The 16,464-nt window shown below is 42.2% G+C and overlaps 1 protein-coding gene across 2 annotated transcripts in view; it reads left to right on the plus strand.

The window, feature by feature from the left end:
* Window positions 1-16,464, plus strand: part of zmiz1a (zinc finger, MIZ-type containing 1a) — a 142,087-nt gene that overhangs the window by 112,021 nt on the left and 13,602 nt on the right. For both annotated transcript variants that reach the window (XM_088350982.1, XM_088350983.1), the window contains 11 exons: window positions 515-629; window positions 700-920; window positions 4,308-4,509; window positions 4,602-4,874; window positions 4,958-5,134; window positions 5,216-5,284; window positions 5,363-5,522; window positions 5,626-5,767; window positions 8,393-8,603; window positions 8,707-8,812; window positions 12,979-13,139. In XM_088350982.1, the coding sequence (XP_088207108.1) occupies window positions 515-629; window positions 700-920; window positions 4,308-4,509; window positions 4,602-4,874; window positions 4,958-5,134; window positions 5,216-5,284; window positions 5,363-5,522; window positions 5,626-5,767; window positions 8,393-8,603; window positions 8,707-8,812; window positions 12,979-13,139 (1,837 nt within the window). The remainder of the gene's footprint in view (window positions 1-514; window positions 630-699; window positions 921-4,307; window positions 4,510-4,601; window positions 4,875-4,957; window positions 5,135-5,215; window positions 5,285-5,362; window positions 5,523-5,625; window positions 5,768-8,392; window positions 8,604-8,706; window positions 8,813-12,978; window positions 13,140-16,464) is intronic.

The following is a 16,464-nucleotide window of genomic DNA, read 5'->3' on the forward strand; positions in this document are numbered from 1 at the left end:
GTAGAGTAATAATAATGACATGTTTATTCGTTTTTATAAGTTTTGTATTATTTTTCAAAATATCTGCATGATTGTGGTGGGGAGGAACACTACACGTTCTGTGTCTAATCGAAAAAAAAAAAGTTTTTTTTATGATCCTTTTTATGTTGAGAACATGGTGTGCTCCCGGCAATCAAACAGGAGGGTTGAAGTCAAACACATAACAAGGGGTTTTCGGGGGGCTGTCTGTAATTGTCTAAGATTCTAGCTTGATTCCTGCTCTGAGAAGGCTCTGTTGCAAAAATATTGAACATATTGTTTATCGGCAGCTGTTAAAGCTGCCGTCCAAAACTAAGCTTTTCCTTAGCCGCTGTTAATTGTAATGAACGTTGCACTCAGGTTGTTTGAATGGAAGCGTTAAGAAATTACATACACTTCCGTTCAATGTGTTCCTCTGCCAGCTCTCAATTAGCTAACTTCTATGTGTATTGAAAGTGAGATTAATGGTTGGTTTGTGTGCTCATTCTTTCTCTAGTGACGGCTCCTTTCCCTACGACTCTGTTCCCTGGCAACAAAACACTAACCAGCCCCCTGGGTCATTGTCTGTGGTTACAACAGTGTGGGGTGTCACCAACACATCACAGAGCCAGGTAAGTCCCCAGCATACAAGCATCTCGTTGAACAGCTGGAAATAAACATGTGATTTGCACTGGATTCAAGGTTCTGGGGAACCCAATGGCCAACAGCAATAACCCAATGAATCATGCGGGGAACCCCATGGCGTCAGGAATGTCAACCAGAGCGGGAGGGCTCAGCTCTCCTCAGTTCAGTGGCCAGCAGCAGCAATTTCCCAGCAAAGGCGGCCCAAACCAGCAGTACATGCAGCAGGGCATGTATAGCAGGCCTGTATACCCCGTTGGCCCCGGAGGATACAGTAGCAGGTAAGGAAAGAGGACAGAGTCCCGGACACTGACAGGTTAGAAAGAGGAGCCTTAGGAGTGTTTTCTCCTTCTTGCTTGGATGCACTGTTCAAAGTTATGAATTTTTAAATATATGCAAAGCAAATGCTTTATCTAGCCACTTTAGGGCAGTAAAGTATATACAATGGTACCTATACTTACGAATTTAATACGTTCTGGGAGGAGCTTCGTCACAATTTTTTATATGTAAATGCACTAATCCGTTCCAAGCCCTGCAAAAGTACAGTGTGGTATTTTTTTAATAAATCTTAAAGTGGCATCAGAACATGAATCAAATACATGTTAACATTAGATCACCACACAATAAAAATAAAAGGGGAGGCACGTAATGTCAAAAAAAGAAAAAGATGAAGATTAAAGAAAATTATAATCCTTTTCCACAAATTGAGACTCCATGGAATTTTGCCAAAATGTCTTTAATTTGGGCTCAGTGAATGATGGCTGCGTCCTCTTCCCCGTTATCTTGCTGAAAACCCTCCTCCTCCTCGTCTCTGAACAGTGACGGTGACAAGAAGAGCATCCTGGGAGCACGCATGCACGCTCTGCTGCCAGGCAGATTTTAAGTGATAGCCAATTTGTTTATGTTTGGGAAATTCGGGGAGCGGTGAATAGCAGCACATACTGTACTGTATGTTTTACTTTGTAACTAGAGGCAATCTTTGTAACTAGAGGCAATATTTTCCCGTTCAGGTATTTCATTGCTTTTGTTAGATTGTTAACATTTCCAACTAAAAGCAACTGGTATGCTATCTTCTGTGACTTCTATGCATCTCCTATGTAAACGTGACAAGAGTCCCGCTTGTGTGACGTCAGACGTAATGGTCAATTGTTTGCGGAAGTACTCGTGGATGCTAACGCTGTTGTGTATCTAGCAATTTAAAGGCTATTGTGCTACCAGAGGCTCAACAGAGTGGTCCCCCCAAAATATTAATATAATCAAAAATCTTACTTTCCCACCATTGAATGGTTCTGTGGTTTCGTCCACTATGGTGCGTTGATTTCTACACTATGTATGAACATGTAAACCAAGCAGCCATGAGGGAATTGAAGATTAATGAATCAATGGTTCACAAGTGGAGGAAGCGGACAAACAAACTCTGACAACTTTTGACTTGGTAATAAAACTTGATTAAACCACAACCAAACTCACTTTTGCTCCTGCTATATTCTCAAATACTCACACTTGTATGCTTGTCTGTGTTGTTGTGAAGAGGCTGCAGCAGAGGGGACCATTGCACTATAATGCTGTGTGCTCTGTGTACGTGTTAAATACAGAAATAGAACCAGCTAAGGAGCCTGTGCCTTTTAACATGTTGCACCCTATGGTCATGAAAATGTGATGCTTAGAAAAGAACCCTCGTCATCCCTGATTATAATATGTAAGGGTAGGCTACTAAAGTAGTGATAAAGCATGATATTAAAAAAACGAAGCTACAAATTTTGGATTGAGTTACTGATCCCGCCTGCCAGAGAACAGAAAGTCTGGTTTGGGGTTTAGCACAATTCCTTAAAATGTATTTTTATATACTTTTTTATGAGTTATATAATAATGCTCCATGTTAAACCACATTTTTCATACCATTCAAAATTAGAAATGTGTTTAATCATATTTTACAACATTTCACATGATTTTTTTATCCTGTTGTATTTAAAGTAAATTTAATAGTCATATTAAATGCATAAAAAATAAAATCTAAAATTTTGTCTTTTCTTTTTCAATAAAAATGTAAAATGCCAGGCATTTCAAAAATAGTTTGTAATTTTACAGTGTTTATTTTGAACTAAATAATTTGATGCTATGAAAGATACACTAAGTAGTGTAAATTCTAATGAAAATTTTTAAAAAGTATTTTTTTATATTTTATTTGAAATATCGCTTCATCCAATGATTTTCTGAATATTGTCTTAATATTTATAAGAAAATGCATAATAGTCTGGATTTGTCATTGTCATTATGCATTTTGTTACATCACATAAAATAGATTTAAATCGTTTCTAAAAAACAAATTTCATCATTGATTCCTTGTGACGTGCGATTTATGCAGCACTCAGGACGTTAATTCAATGCAAATAAGAGAGTGCAATAAACTGCTTGATTTTGCGATTAACTTGTAGTAACACTTTGGTGTGGCAGAGGGCGTGTCGAGACCATATTTTGAAGCACGAGGTCATCTCATCTCATTAGCTGCACCGCTTATCCTCAGTAGGGTCGCGGGGGTGCTGGAGCCCATCCCAGCAATCATCAGGCAGTGGGCAGGGGACACCATGAACTGGTTGCCAGCCAATCGCAGGGCACGCAGGGACAGACCCTCGCTTAAAATAAAAGAGGAAATGACAGTGTTGGTACGGGTGCTTGAAATCCTTCAAAATATTTGAATTTTAATGTTGTGTTTTCAAGGTTGAAAATGCTTGAAATCCTTGCCATGTCTCATGGCAGTCTGACTCGACAGACCACGCATTTAACAAAGAAAAATAAAAAAAATAATAAAATAAAAAAGTTGGCACGACACGACACCTGCAATTGCATGCCGTTGTCATGTGAAGGGTCATTGCCCCCTACCGGTGTATAAAGACAGGTGCATTAAACAGTGCAGAAAAGAGAGGCATCTCTTCTCAATGCGAGAGGCCGCATGGAAATGACGAGCTACTATTTTTTCCTGGTAACGATTTGTTACATGCTCATGCTACATCTAAACAGGACACTATGAAATGTGTATTAGTGCAAGGATTATGTATCAATTATAGACATTCATTAAGGACCATGAAAAAAAATTGAGATAGGGTTTCCCAGTCCCAAATTGTAATGGGAAGAACTTTAAACTGTAAACTGAAACTGTAAGCTACATATAAGCGTAATTTATATCTGTCAACTATAAGGGGGAAAATTTGTCTCCAATATATTTACAAACGAATTGTTCAGATCCTTAAATATATTCGCGATTTACTAACGTTTTAAAAATCATGTGTCTTGATAAATAAACAAGCAGGATTAAAAATTGCACATGTAAACTGCAGATATATTTGTGGATCTACAAAATACATGATTCACACTGGATTTTTTCTTTTAATGGTACCATAAAAATTGAAAAATTGGCCATGAAAGTGCTTAAAAAGTGTTTTGATTTGGCCCCAGAAAAGGGTGTAAGAACCCTGAAATTGAAAATGTGTTTTTTAGAAATCTGATTATTCAAAATAATAATCAACCGATTTGTCGCTTATTAAAATAATCGTTAGTTACAGACCTAATTACTTTCTCAAAAATAGTTTTTGTTAATGTTTATTGTCTTTACATTGCTACTGAAGTAAAAGATTCCCTGCCTCCCTCTCACACATTTTATTGTGGTACAGTTACTCTGCAGGCCCCAATGCGCCCCATGGAGGTATGAGCTTGGCCTCCCACATGCGCCCGTCCGGTGACTTTTCGCAGCCTGCTGCCGCGGCAGCTGCTGCCGCAGTAGCGGCTGCTGCAGCCACGGCAACAGCCACAGCAACCGCCACTGTTGCAGCTCTGCAGGAGACACAGAATAAAGACATGAACCAGTATGGACAGGTACTAATCTCTGAATGCCCCTACTACCCTGAAGCCTCAACCTCTGTCATAGTTTTGTAACCAAATGCTGGCAACGTTACTCTTGCCTTCAGATATGTTCACCTTTCCAAATGGGTCAGGGCTACAATAATCAGTTCATGAACCAGCCAGGCCCACGAGGACCTCACGGAGGGATAAATCCTGCCAGCATGGCTTCAGGGATGAACAACCCGAACATGAATGGGCCCTCATTAGGCATGAATCAGGCCAGGACTCCCGGGATGGGACCTTTCGGGTCTCACAGCCAGCGAATGCCTCAGCAGGGGTACTCGGGACCTCGACAAAGCATGTCCATGCAGGGAATGAAGCAACCGTATCCTGGGGAGGTTAGTGAGGTCTGGGTGTGGGGGCTTATATTTTAAAAATAATTCCTCGGATGTTTACCCAGTACTTCAAACTCCTTCCCAAGGGTGGGTACGGGGGTCAATATGGACCCAACAGTCCGTTCCTGTCACAACAAGGGCAGTACCCGACCCTCAACACTTCGAGACCCTTGCCTTCGCCAAACTACCCAGTGCAGCGGACTTCTGGTCAGCAGGGGCAAGGACAGTACCCACCTGGAATGCCCATGGGGCAGTATTACAAGGTACAATTTACCTCTAGCCACCCTCAAGAACTGTAAGGGGTTGATCCTCATTCAAAATGTGTTGTAATATGATTTTTGCAGCAAGACCCATTTAACGGGCAGGGCACCAACTTCTCAAGTGGCGGCTACTCATACGGGCAAGGAAATGGGGTACATTTTAAATGATGTTCTGAATGATCCAAGTTAGTGAACACTTTTAAACTTCTATGTGTTGCTTTTCTTTTACAGCCCCCCAGGCCTGGTAATTACCCCCACTCGCCAGTACCTGGAAACCCAACACCGCCCATAACGCCAGGTAATTGTATCCCACCATACCTGTCGCCAAACCAGGACATAAAGCTCCCGTTCCCCGCTGACATTAAGCCAAATATGGCAGTACTTCCTCCTTGTGAGTAGAATCATAAAATAGTGTTCATACAGATGTTTATTAACGTTTTAAAATATATATAATCAGTATAAGTAAAGTTTTAACAATTTTTTTTGTATCCTAGCTGTTACTGATGAGGACCTGCGGCTGACGTTCCCGGTCAGAGACGGCGTAGTGCTTGAGCCGTTTCGCCTTGAGCATAACTTAGCAGTCAGCAACCACGTCTTCCACTTGCGACCCTCTGTCCACCAGACCCTCATGTGGAGGTAATGGGATCTCACTTAAAGGGATTATAAAATGCATTTTTTTCAAGTTGGCACAGATGGTGGTAGTGTTCCTCACCCCAATCATGCAGATATGTTGTAAAATATTTGTATATTAACGTCTGTGTTCGTCTTTGTTGCCCGGGCCATTTTTGTTGTTGGCAGCTAGTTATCCTGGCTACTTCCTGCATGCTTTTGGTAAACCAGCCTCCCGTTTTTTTGCCGATCAGTCCCAGTGAGCCCTTTTAGGCATTGGACTAGCCTGCCATTTCCCGGCTGGTTTAGCCCCTGTTAGTTCCCTCTTCTCAGTAAGGTCGGGAAAGAGGGTGGAGCCCATTCCAGCTATCTACCGGCAGTAGGCAAGGGACACCCTGAACTGGTCCCAGCCTGTCGCAGGGCACACAGATACAGACAACTCACTCGCTCATTCACACCTAGGGACAATTAACTTGATATACATGTTTTTGGAATGTGGGAGGAAACCAAAGTGCCCAGAAGAAACCCACGCAAGATCTGGGAGAACATGCAAACTCCAGACCGGAAGGCTAGTAGCTGGATTTGAACCCATGACCTCAGAACTGTGCCGCGAAAGCACTAACCACTCATCTGCTGTGCTGCCTAGGGACAGAAACATTAAATGAGAATTATAGGGTCAGTTAAATACTCCCTTCTGAACCTACGATATTTTTGGGGGATGATTATTGCTTTTCAACAAAAAGTGTTGAAAGTGCACAGCCGCCAACAATAACAACTGTTTAAGACGATCAAGAAGTGGTTGCAACTCAAGTGCAAGGGTAAGGTGTCTTACTGTTACCGTTAGCAGTTAGCAATACACAGTCGGTGTCTGAACCGTGAACAATTGCAGTTTAAGCAACAATAATGCTAAAAAGACAAGATAGATGACGCGGCATCTCGTATTAGCGACTAGCAACACTCAGTATCAGGGCTTTAATGATTTCAGCTCATGCGTTGCATTAACAAAAAGAGTAGCTCATGGTCAAGCATTAACGACTAGTATTACTGGAATCGGGCAGCACCACGGTGCAGCGGTTAGCGCGTGTGCGGCACAGTTCTGAGATCGAATCTCCTGTCTGGAGTTTGCATGTTCTCCCCGTGATTGCGTGGGTTTCCTGCGGGCACTCCGGTTTCCTCCCACATTCCAAAAACATGCATGGCAGGTTAATTGGCCAGTCCAAATTGTCCCTAGGTGTGAATGAGCGAGCGAATTGTCTGTCGCTGTGTGCCCTGCTACTGGCTGGAAACCAGTTCAGGGTGTCCCCTGCCCACTGCCCGAAGAAGGCTGGGATGGGCACCAGCAACCCCGCGACCCTACTGAGGATAACCGGTGCAGATAATGGATGGATTACTGGAATCAACAACTACCACTGCTTGTCAGTAAGGCTAGTGGCACTTCCTGTGCTGATCCCTTTGTTAACAGCATTCATTTGGAGCATTTATATGCAGTTGGACATTTAAAATCTGAGAAAAAAGTCCCTGAACACATTAAGTTCAAAAATAAATACAATGTAAAACAATGTGTTGATGTAAGCTGAGAACCAAAAGAGCCATAATTAATTTGTTTATATGCACATTAATAATAATACAATAACAGTAATAGGTTTATTTAAAAAGCCTTACATAACACTTTAGGTAATTGTGCAAAAAATTCAAAAGCATTTAAGTAAGAATATGGGCAAGGTTTGGCAGCGTAAACAATTTAAACAGGTGAGTTTTGGGTCTAGATTTGAAAATAAGGAGTGAGTCAATGGTGTAGAGGTTGGGAGCGGGGATAAGTTTCAAAATGTAGGTGTGCACTAGAGGTAAGACCGGGCATTTAAAATCTATCCCGACCCGGGCTCGCCGGTGTATAATGCCGTTCCAGCCATAGCCCGACCGATTAATTTGATTTGTGGGACCGAGCCTGAAGCAAACCCAAAATGTCATATTTTATCTGTGAGAACACAAGGTGAGGATTTTGGGCGACTACCCTTAACTGAATTCCTGGTCTCGGGTTAGGCTTGTGCTCAAGATCTTACCTCAAGTACGCAGTGATCAGTTGGTCGTGGGGAACTAGGAGTTTGTTATTTGCATATGAAAATGGTTGGGAATCTCATGCGTACCTGCTCTTATCAGGAGTGTGAAATTGGAATTTTATATTGTTGATGCTCTTCCTTTTTTCAAATGTACGATGCACAAACAATTGCAAAACCATGGGTGTTTATTCATAAATTATTTAGAATAAGGTTTATATTTGTTAAAGCTTTATTATTCTTGCATTAGGACCTAATACTATAAACATTCCCACCTTTTATCACTGGCGGTTCAAGGGTTGTTTGTGACAATATGAGTGAAGAATAATTATTTTAGGATCAGAAAACATCACAATCAAATATCTGCATTCAATGAGTAACGCAGTAAAACTCCATGTAGTAACAGCAGTTACAGTTACTAAATTTACTTTATAACCTGTTGCAAAACTCACTACTGAAAAAGCAATTGCATTCCAGGAACATGTTCCTTTGTAACGGGTTATTCCTGACACTGTTTATGATTGATTGATATTTTTCAGACAAAGGTGATGCCATCTTAGGCTGAAGATTTAAATATTGGAATTCGTTTCCTTTACAGATCAGACCTGGAGCTGCAGTTTAAGTGCTACCACCACGAGGATCGTCAGATGAACACCAATTGGCCGGCATCAGTGCAGGTCAGCGTGAACGCCACGCCCCTCACCATCGAGAGGGGCGACAACAAAACCTCCCACAAACCCCTGCACCTCAAACACGTGTGCCAGCCAGGCAGGAACACCATCCAGATCACCGTCACTGCCTGCTGTTGCGTGAGTGCCGCTTGTTGTTTGGATGAGACATCAAAATCATCTGCTGGTGCAAGTACTTGCGTCTAATAGACGTGTGTCGTGTGCGTGTGTGTTTGCTTTGCAGTCGCATCTGTTTGTGCTGCAGCTGGTCCACAGGCCATCTGTACGCTCAGTCCTGCAGGGCCTGCTAAAGAAGAGGCTCCTTCCTGCGGAACACTGCATCACAAAAAGTACACCATCTTGTGTTTATATATCGATATACATTGTTTTTATTTTTTTTATCGGTGTTTGTAAGGGTGCTTGAAATTCTTGAAAATGCTTGAATTTTAAGGTTGTTTTTCAAGGTCAGGGAATACTTGAATTTTGCGTTAAGTGCTTGAAATTGTTGCCATTGCCATGTATCTTGGAAGTCTGACTATAGACCACGAAATAAATTAAGAATTATTTTTAAAAAGTGCGTAAAATTGACACTGACACATCTGCTCTGATGGCTTGTTATTATGGCATTGTCATGTAAGGCGTCACTGCCGTCCAATGGGTGTACCTAAGAAGACAGCTCTATGTAGAAAACCGTCTCTTTTGGCTCGGCTCACTGAGACGAGCAGTCTTTTTCGCCCCCCTGCTTATTTCATACAGTTCTGTCTTTCCCCTTTTATTTTCTGTATTGAACTAAATTATTACCCAACACCTATGAGCCCCTTTCCGTGTTTATAAACAAGTGTGACGTAGCCAAGCTACCCCTGCATCTTTAAAGCAGAAGGCAGAATTCATGTCAGTTTACAGCAGCCTATTGACACAAAAAGATCATAGATAATAATAATAATAATAATAATGCATTTTATTTAAAAGCGCCTTTCAGGCCACCCAAGGACACTGTAAAGACAATGAAAAAAAAATACAATTTAAAAAGTTGTAAGCGAAATAATAAATAAAAACAAGACATAAAATCATAAAAACATAGGAAATGGAGAAGCTATGTGTTGTAGGCAGTCCTGAACAGGTGTGTTTTTAGACGGGACTTAAAAGTGGAGAGAGGTGTGCAGTTTTGGAGGTCCGGAGGTAGATTGTTCCAAAGCTTGGGAGCAGCGCAACTGAAGGCTCTGGCTCCCATGGTGCTCAGATGGGCAGGGGGCACTGACAGTCGGAGGGAGGACGAGGATCTGAGGGAGCGAGTGGGGACGTGCACCTGGAGAAGGTCGGACAGGTAAGGAGGAGCCAGGTTGTGAATGGACATATATGTATATAGGATCAGTTTGTAGCTGATGCGATGCTGAATAGGAAGCCAGTGTAGCTGTTGGAGAACGGGTGTGATGTGCTGCTGGGAAGATGTTTTTGTGATGATGCGAGCAGAGGCGTTTTGAACCAGCTGAATTTTATGGAGGGACTTTTGAGGAAGGCCGAAGAGGAGAGCATTGCAGTAGTCAAGGCGGGATGTGACAAGACTGTGGACGAGAACAGCAGTGGTGCGGGGGGTGAGGGAAGGGCGGAGTCTGGTAATATTGCGGAGGTGGAAATAAGCAGTGCGGGTGATGGTGTTGATATGTGAGTGGAAGGTAAGCATGCTATCCAGGATGACACCCAGACTCTTGACCTGGGGGGAGGGGGACACTAAGGAGCTGTCAATGTTGAGAGAGAAATTGTTTACTTTGGATAAAGTGGATTTGGTGCCAAGAAGGAGGAATTCTGTTTTATTGGCATTTAATTTAAGAAAGTTTGTTGTGAACCATGTTTTGAGTTCGGAAAGGCAAGAGGTGAGGGAGGGAGGTGGGAGTATGGAGTTTGGTTTGCAGGAGAGGTAGAGTTGAGTGTCATCAGCAAAGCAGTGAATGTGGATATTAAATTTGCGGAGGATATGACCAAGAGGCAAGAGGTAGACGATGAAGAGAAGAGGACCTAAGACAGATCCCTGGGGAACACCTGTGATGACTAGGGAGGGCTTTGAGGTGAAGGATTTCAGCTGGACAAACTGAGTGCGGCCAGTGAGGTAGGAATGGAACCAACTGAGGGGAGTATGGGTGAGACCAATGGAGGAGAGTCTATTGAGGAGGATAGGGTGAGAGATTGTGTCGAAGGCGGCGCTCAAGTCTAGGAGGATGAGGATGGAGACTAAACCGGAGTCAGATGCTATGAGGAGATCATTTACAATACGGATTAGGGCAGTCTCTGTGCTGTGGCGGGGGCGGAAACCAGACTGAAAGGGCTCATAGAGAGAGTGGAGGGACAGGTGGGAGTGGAGTTGAGCAGCAACAGTTTTTTCAAGGATTTTTGAAATAAATGGAAGGTTGGAGATGGGGCGGAGGTTGTCAAAGTTGTTGGGGTCAGCACCATGTTTTTTCAGCGTAGGGGTAACAGCAGCGGTTTTGAAAAGTGATGGGACAATACCAGAAGAGAGTGAGGAGTGGATAATGGCAGATATGAGAGGAAGCAGGGAAGGGAGGCAGGATTTAACAAGGGATGAAGGGAGGGGATCGAGCTGGCAAGTGGTGGGCTTGGATTTGAGTATGAGGTTGGATAATTCAGCAGTCGTGGGTGGAGCAAAACTGGAGAAGAAGTGACAAGGAGAGGGAAATTCAGATGGGGAGGGAGCAGACAGGTTTTGATGGAGTTGGTGATGAATCTTAAGGATTTTGTGATTGAAGTACTCCATTATGGAGTTGCAGGTTGCTGTGGAGTACAGGTGGAGGGGGAGAGAATTTGGTGGCTGGAGGATTTTGTTCATGACAGTAGTAGATAGTAGATAGGAACAGCTCAAAATCACACAAAGCAGCAGGACAGCAACTTTATTTTAGTCATCAAAGTCAATAAAACAAAAAAAACGCTCATGATCGACCCTAGATTTCTTCCTTTGAAGGTACTGGGATAATTGCAAATTTGCCGTGAACGTGCCTAAAGAGTGCTTGAATTTGGCCATGAAAAAGGTGTACGAACCTTGTTCTATTTTCACCTAGAATTATACAGTTTTGACAGCTCAGCTCCGTCTGACAAATAATTATCATTGCATACACTTTCACTCTCTACAACACCAAAGCATTATCCAAACTGATCATTAAGGCTTAATAGTATTTATCTGCTGGTTGAAACGCATTCACGCTTGTATCATACTAACCAGCTAATGGGTACCGGGAGTCCATATATGGACATTAGGGGATGCAACGATAACATCGAATAAAATCGATAATGGCACGCATTGGCAACAAGTTTTATTATTCAGGGTTCTTTCGGGGGCTTGAAATCCTTCAAAATGCTTGAATTTTAATGTTGTGTTTTCAAGCTCAGGTCTTGAAAATGCTTGAAATTGTTTTCGTTGCTGTGTTTCCTGACAGTCTGCCTTTATAGACCGGGCTTTTAAATGAATAATTTTTTTTCAAAAGTGCATAAAATCATGCAGATGGTGGCTCCAGTCCTCATTATCGAGTTCTCATGTGAAGCCTTACTGCCCCCTACTGTTGCATCTACATACCAGTCAACCTGTACGGTTTTTTTGCATTTTAAGACGAGTACGACGTACAAGGAAATCTACGGGAAAACGCAAATTTGTTAATGATGGGTACCATCCAGTAAACACCGACTATCACAAAACGGCAAATCAATCAACTCAAAGGAGTTCGCCGCGGAAGCCTCTATCTCGGTAGCGTTTTTTTTGTTGGGAAAATACGACAGTTTATACGGGCATGGAGCCGTGGAGGTCGACAGGTATGCATCTAAGAGGACAGGTGTATCAGACTAGTCATGGGAATTCCGGCTCTTTTTCGAGGAGCGTCTTTTTTGGTCCGACTGACTGAGAAAAAACGGCTGTTTTGGCCATCTAACATCGCCTCAGATTTTTTGGGGTGGTATATTATCAATTATAATAAAACATTATGCACCAAATTCTTTAGTAATGAGTAATTGTATATGTTTTGCAGTGCAGGGAATCCTTAAAAACATTAAATATATATAATATAAATATATATAATACAAAAAAATGGTAAAAGACAAAACAATTTTGGATGTTTACGCACTGAACAGATTTACAGTCGAACAATAACATAAAAAAATCCCTGAAAATGCAAAATGGTGCACGAACCCTGCTGTTTCCTAGTTCACTAACTGAAAACTGCATGAAATCCGTCTCCGCTTCCTCTGCCCCCTTTCCTACTTCCAAACGTGTTGCGACTCCCGAAGCGCTCTGATAAAAGGTAAAAGTAGATAGGCGCAAAAAGAAAAAAATTGTAAAGGCTCTTTGAACTCAGTTGGTCAATTCAACGTATTTTTAATAAAGACTTGAATCGGTAGACTGCACTATATGGATTTTTTTTTCAATTCTATTTTAAAAAAAACAACAATAAATCTTGGAAACAATATCTATACAGGAAGTGCAATAACTTCACATTGATATTGTCTTTTCATTTTGCAGTTAAGAGAAACTTCAGCAGTGTGGCAGCTTCGGTGGGCAGCACCAACCTCAACAGGGAAGAGGGCGTTGAGCAGACGGCCATCAAAGTTTCCCTCAAGTGTCCTGTCACCTTCCGTCGCATCCAGTTGCCGGCACGAGGGCACGACTGTAAACACGTGCAGGTTTGGAATATCACAAAGCCCTTTCTCTAAATCAGTTGTCTACAACTTTTTTTAAGTGTCAAGTCATTTTTCGTACTAATAGGCGCAACATTTGAAAAGAATTTCGAAAACAGCAACTTAGCTAGATGACTTGCTAAATAGCTAAAAAAGTAGCTTGATAGTTAGCTAGAAATGTAAACAGGAAAAAAAACTACAAGGGAGCTAGTTACAGTGGCTTGCAAAACTTTTTGGATCCCTTGAACTTTGTGACCTTTTGCCACATTTCAGACTTTAAATATAAAGATATAAAACTGTAATTTCTTGTGAGGCATCAACAATAAGTGAGACACAATCATGAAGTGGAACACACTTTATTGGATATTTTAAACTTTTCTAACAAATATAAAACAAAAAGGTGGGTGTGCAAAATTATTCAGCCCCATTGAGTTAATACTTTTGCTGCAATTACAGCTGCAAGTCGCTTGGGGTATGTCTCTATCAGTTTTGCACATCGAGAAACTGATATTTTTGCCCGTTACTCCTTGCAAAACAGCTCGAGCTCAGTGAGGTTGGATGGAAAGCGTTTGTGAACAGCAGTTTTCAGTTATTTCCACAGATTTTCAATTGGATTGAGGTCTGGACTTTGACTTGGCCATTCTAACACCTTGATATGTTTTTGGTGAACCGTTCCATTGTAGCTTTTGCTTTATGTTTTGGATCATTGTCTTGTCGGAAGACAAATCTCGGTCCCAGTCTCAGGTCTTTTGCGCAGTCCATCAGGTTTTCTTCCAGAATGGTCCTGTGTTTGGCTCCATCCATCTTCCCATCAATTTTAACCATTTTCCCTGTCCCTGCTGAAGAAAAGCGGGCCCAAACCATGATGCTGCCACCACGTTTGACTGTGGGGATGGTGTGTTGAGGGTGAGGAGCTGTGCTGCTTTTACGCCAAACATAACGTCTTGCGTTGTTGCCAAAAAGTTCGATTTTGGTGTCATCTGACCGGAGCGCCTTCTTCCACATGTTTGGTGTGTCTCCCAGGTGGCTTGAAGCAAACTTTAAACAACACTTTTTATGGATATCTTTAAGAAATTGCTTCCTTCTTGCCACTTTTCCATAAAGTCCAGATTTGTGCATTATACGACTGATTGTTGTCTTATGGACATATCCTCCCATCTCAGCTGTAGACCTCTGCAGTTCATCCAGAGTGATCATGGGCCTCTTGGCTGGATCTCTGATCAGTATGAGCTGAAAGTTTAGGGGTCTGACGCTCCTTCCATTTCTATATTATTGATTGCACAGTGCTCCTTGGGATGTTTAAAGCTTGGGAAATCTTTTTGTATCCAAATCCAGCTTTAAACTTCTCCACAACAGTATCTCGGACCTGCCTGGTGTGTTTTCTGCGCTTTAAACAGACCTGTGGACTATCACAGTGCAGGTGCATTTATACAGACTTGATTTCACACAGGTGGATTCCATTTATTATTGTTAGTCATTTATATCAACATTGAATCATTCAGAGATTCTCACTAAACTTCTGGACAGAGTTTGCTGCACTGAATGTAAAGGAGCTGAATAATTTTGCACACACACTTTTTCGTTTTTTATTTGTTGAAAAAAACTTTAAAAAATCCAATAAAGTGTGTTACACTTCATGATTGTTTCCCACTTACTGTTGATACTTCACAAGCAATTACAGTTTAATATCTTTATGTTTGAAGTCTGAAATGTGGTAAAAGATCACAAAGTTCAAGGGGGACAAATAGTTTTGCAAACCACTGTCGCTACCTAAAAAAGGAAAATAACGAACTAAATAGCCAGATAGAAAGTTATGTGCTCTTGTTTGCTCCATTGATTTTGTTGTTCCTGTATAAGCCGCCCCCCTTCCCCACTCCCTGCCTACCATTCACTACTCGTGTCACACAACCAAAGTATGCACTTATAAAATGACCCCCTAGTTTCATGGTTTTATTTCATAGTTGTAAATACAGCTTAAATCGGGTAAATGCATTAGGGGGAATATCAGGAGGTAGAAATCTAGCATCTTCGTCTTCCGTGCTTGAGACGGCGCCACTGCATTAGTATACAGTTGGCCATGTAGGTAAATATCAACATGCCCACCCTTATTAAGCATTGTCTGGTTGATGACTTGAGGGTTGTATGTTACATCGTGAGCCAATGAGGAACCGTTAGTGATCAGAGGACATTGTTATTCATTATTTCCTTTAAATAAGTAGTGAGGTAACGCACGATGTTCAGATTCAGATCTACTTTATTGTCATTCTAGTACACGTGTATACAGAACGAAATGTCGATACATCTGACCCGCACAGTTTCCTTGAATGTACAGATATAAATAAAATGTTGTATTGAGTTGGAGTATTGAGTACTAATAATATACTAAATAATTATGGCTATGTATAGTATTTTACAGTAGCGCAAATAGTGCAAGAGGAGCAGCTAACCAGATGTGCAAAAAGGGCAGTCAGGTAAACAAGTCAGCTAAACAGTAACAATAACACTGTAACAATAACGCTGTAAGTACAATAGTGCAGAGAAACAGATGTGCAAGGAGTGGCTAGCTATAAAGAACTGCCAGTAGTGCAAAAAGTCAAACAAAACCAACAGATGTACAGATTAGCAGCAGTTAGATTTACTATGTGTTTGATTGACCATTTAACAGTCTAATGGCCAGGGGGACAACACTATTGTGGAACCTGGTGGTCCTGCACCGCACACTGCAGTACCTCTTCCCAGAGGCTAGCAGAGTGAACAGTCCATGGTGGGGGTGAGAGGGGTCCCTGATAATGTTCTTAGCTTGGGATAGGCAGCGCTTCTGGCCAATGTCCTGAATGGAGGGGAGAGAAGTCCCGATGATTTTCTCTGCTGTCCTCGTCACCCTCCTCACACTACCCAGTCGGAAGCGCTGCAGCCTCCACACCACACAGATATACAGCTGGTCAGGATACTCTCTATGGTGCCCCTGTAGAATGTGATGAGGGAGGGTGGGGGCAGGTGGGCTCTCCTCATCCTCCGCAGGAAGTACAGGCGCTGCTGTGCCCTCTTAACCAGTGATGCAGTGTTCACGGACCAGGTGAGTCTGTTTGTGATGTGCACCCCTAGGAACTTGATGCTGCTGACAACCTCCACAGCCTTGTTGTTGATGAAAAGTGGGGCATGGTTGGGCTGGTTTTTCCTGAAGTCGACAATGATCTCTTTAGTTTTGTCAACATTCAGGACCAGGCTGTAGTCCTTGCACCAGCCCACCAACTGCTCCACCTCCTCTCTGTAGGCCAGGTCGTTGTCGTCCCTGATGAGGCCCACCACTGTTGTGTCGTCCGCAAACTTC

Source organism: Urocampus carinirostris, chromosome 13, assembly GCF_059441175.1.
Source record: "Urocampus carinirostris isolate Australia breed hairy pipefish chromosome 13, RoL_Ucar_1.0, whole genome shotgun sequence".
Taxonomy (NCBI): domain Eukaryota; kingdom Metazoa; phylum Chordata; class Actinopteri; order Syngnathiformes; family Syngnathidae; genus Urocampus; species Urocampus carinirostris.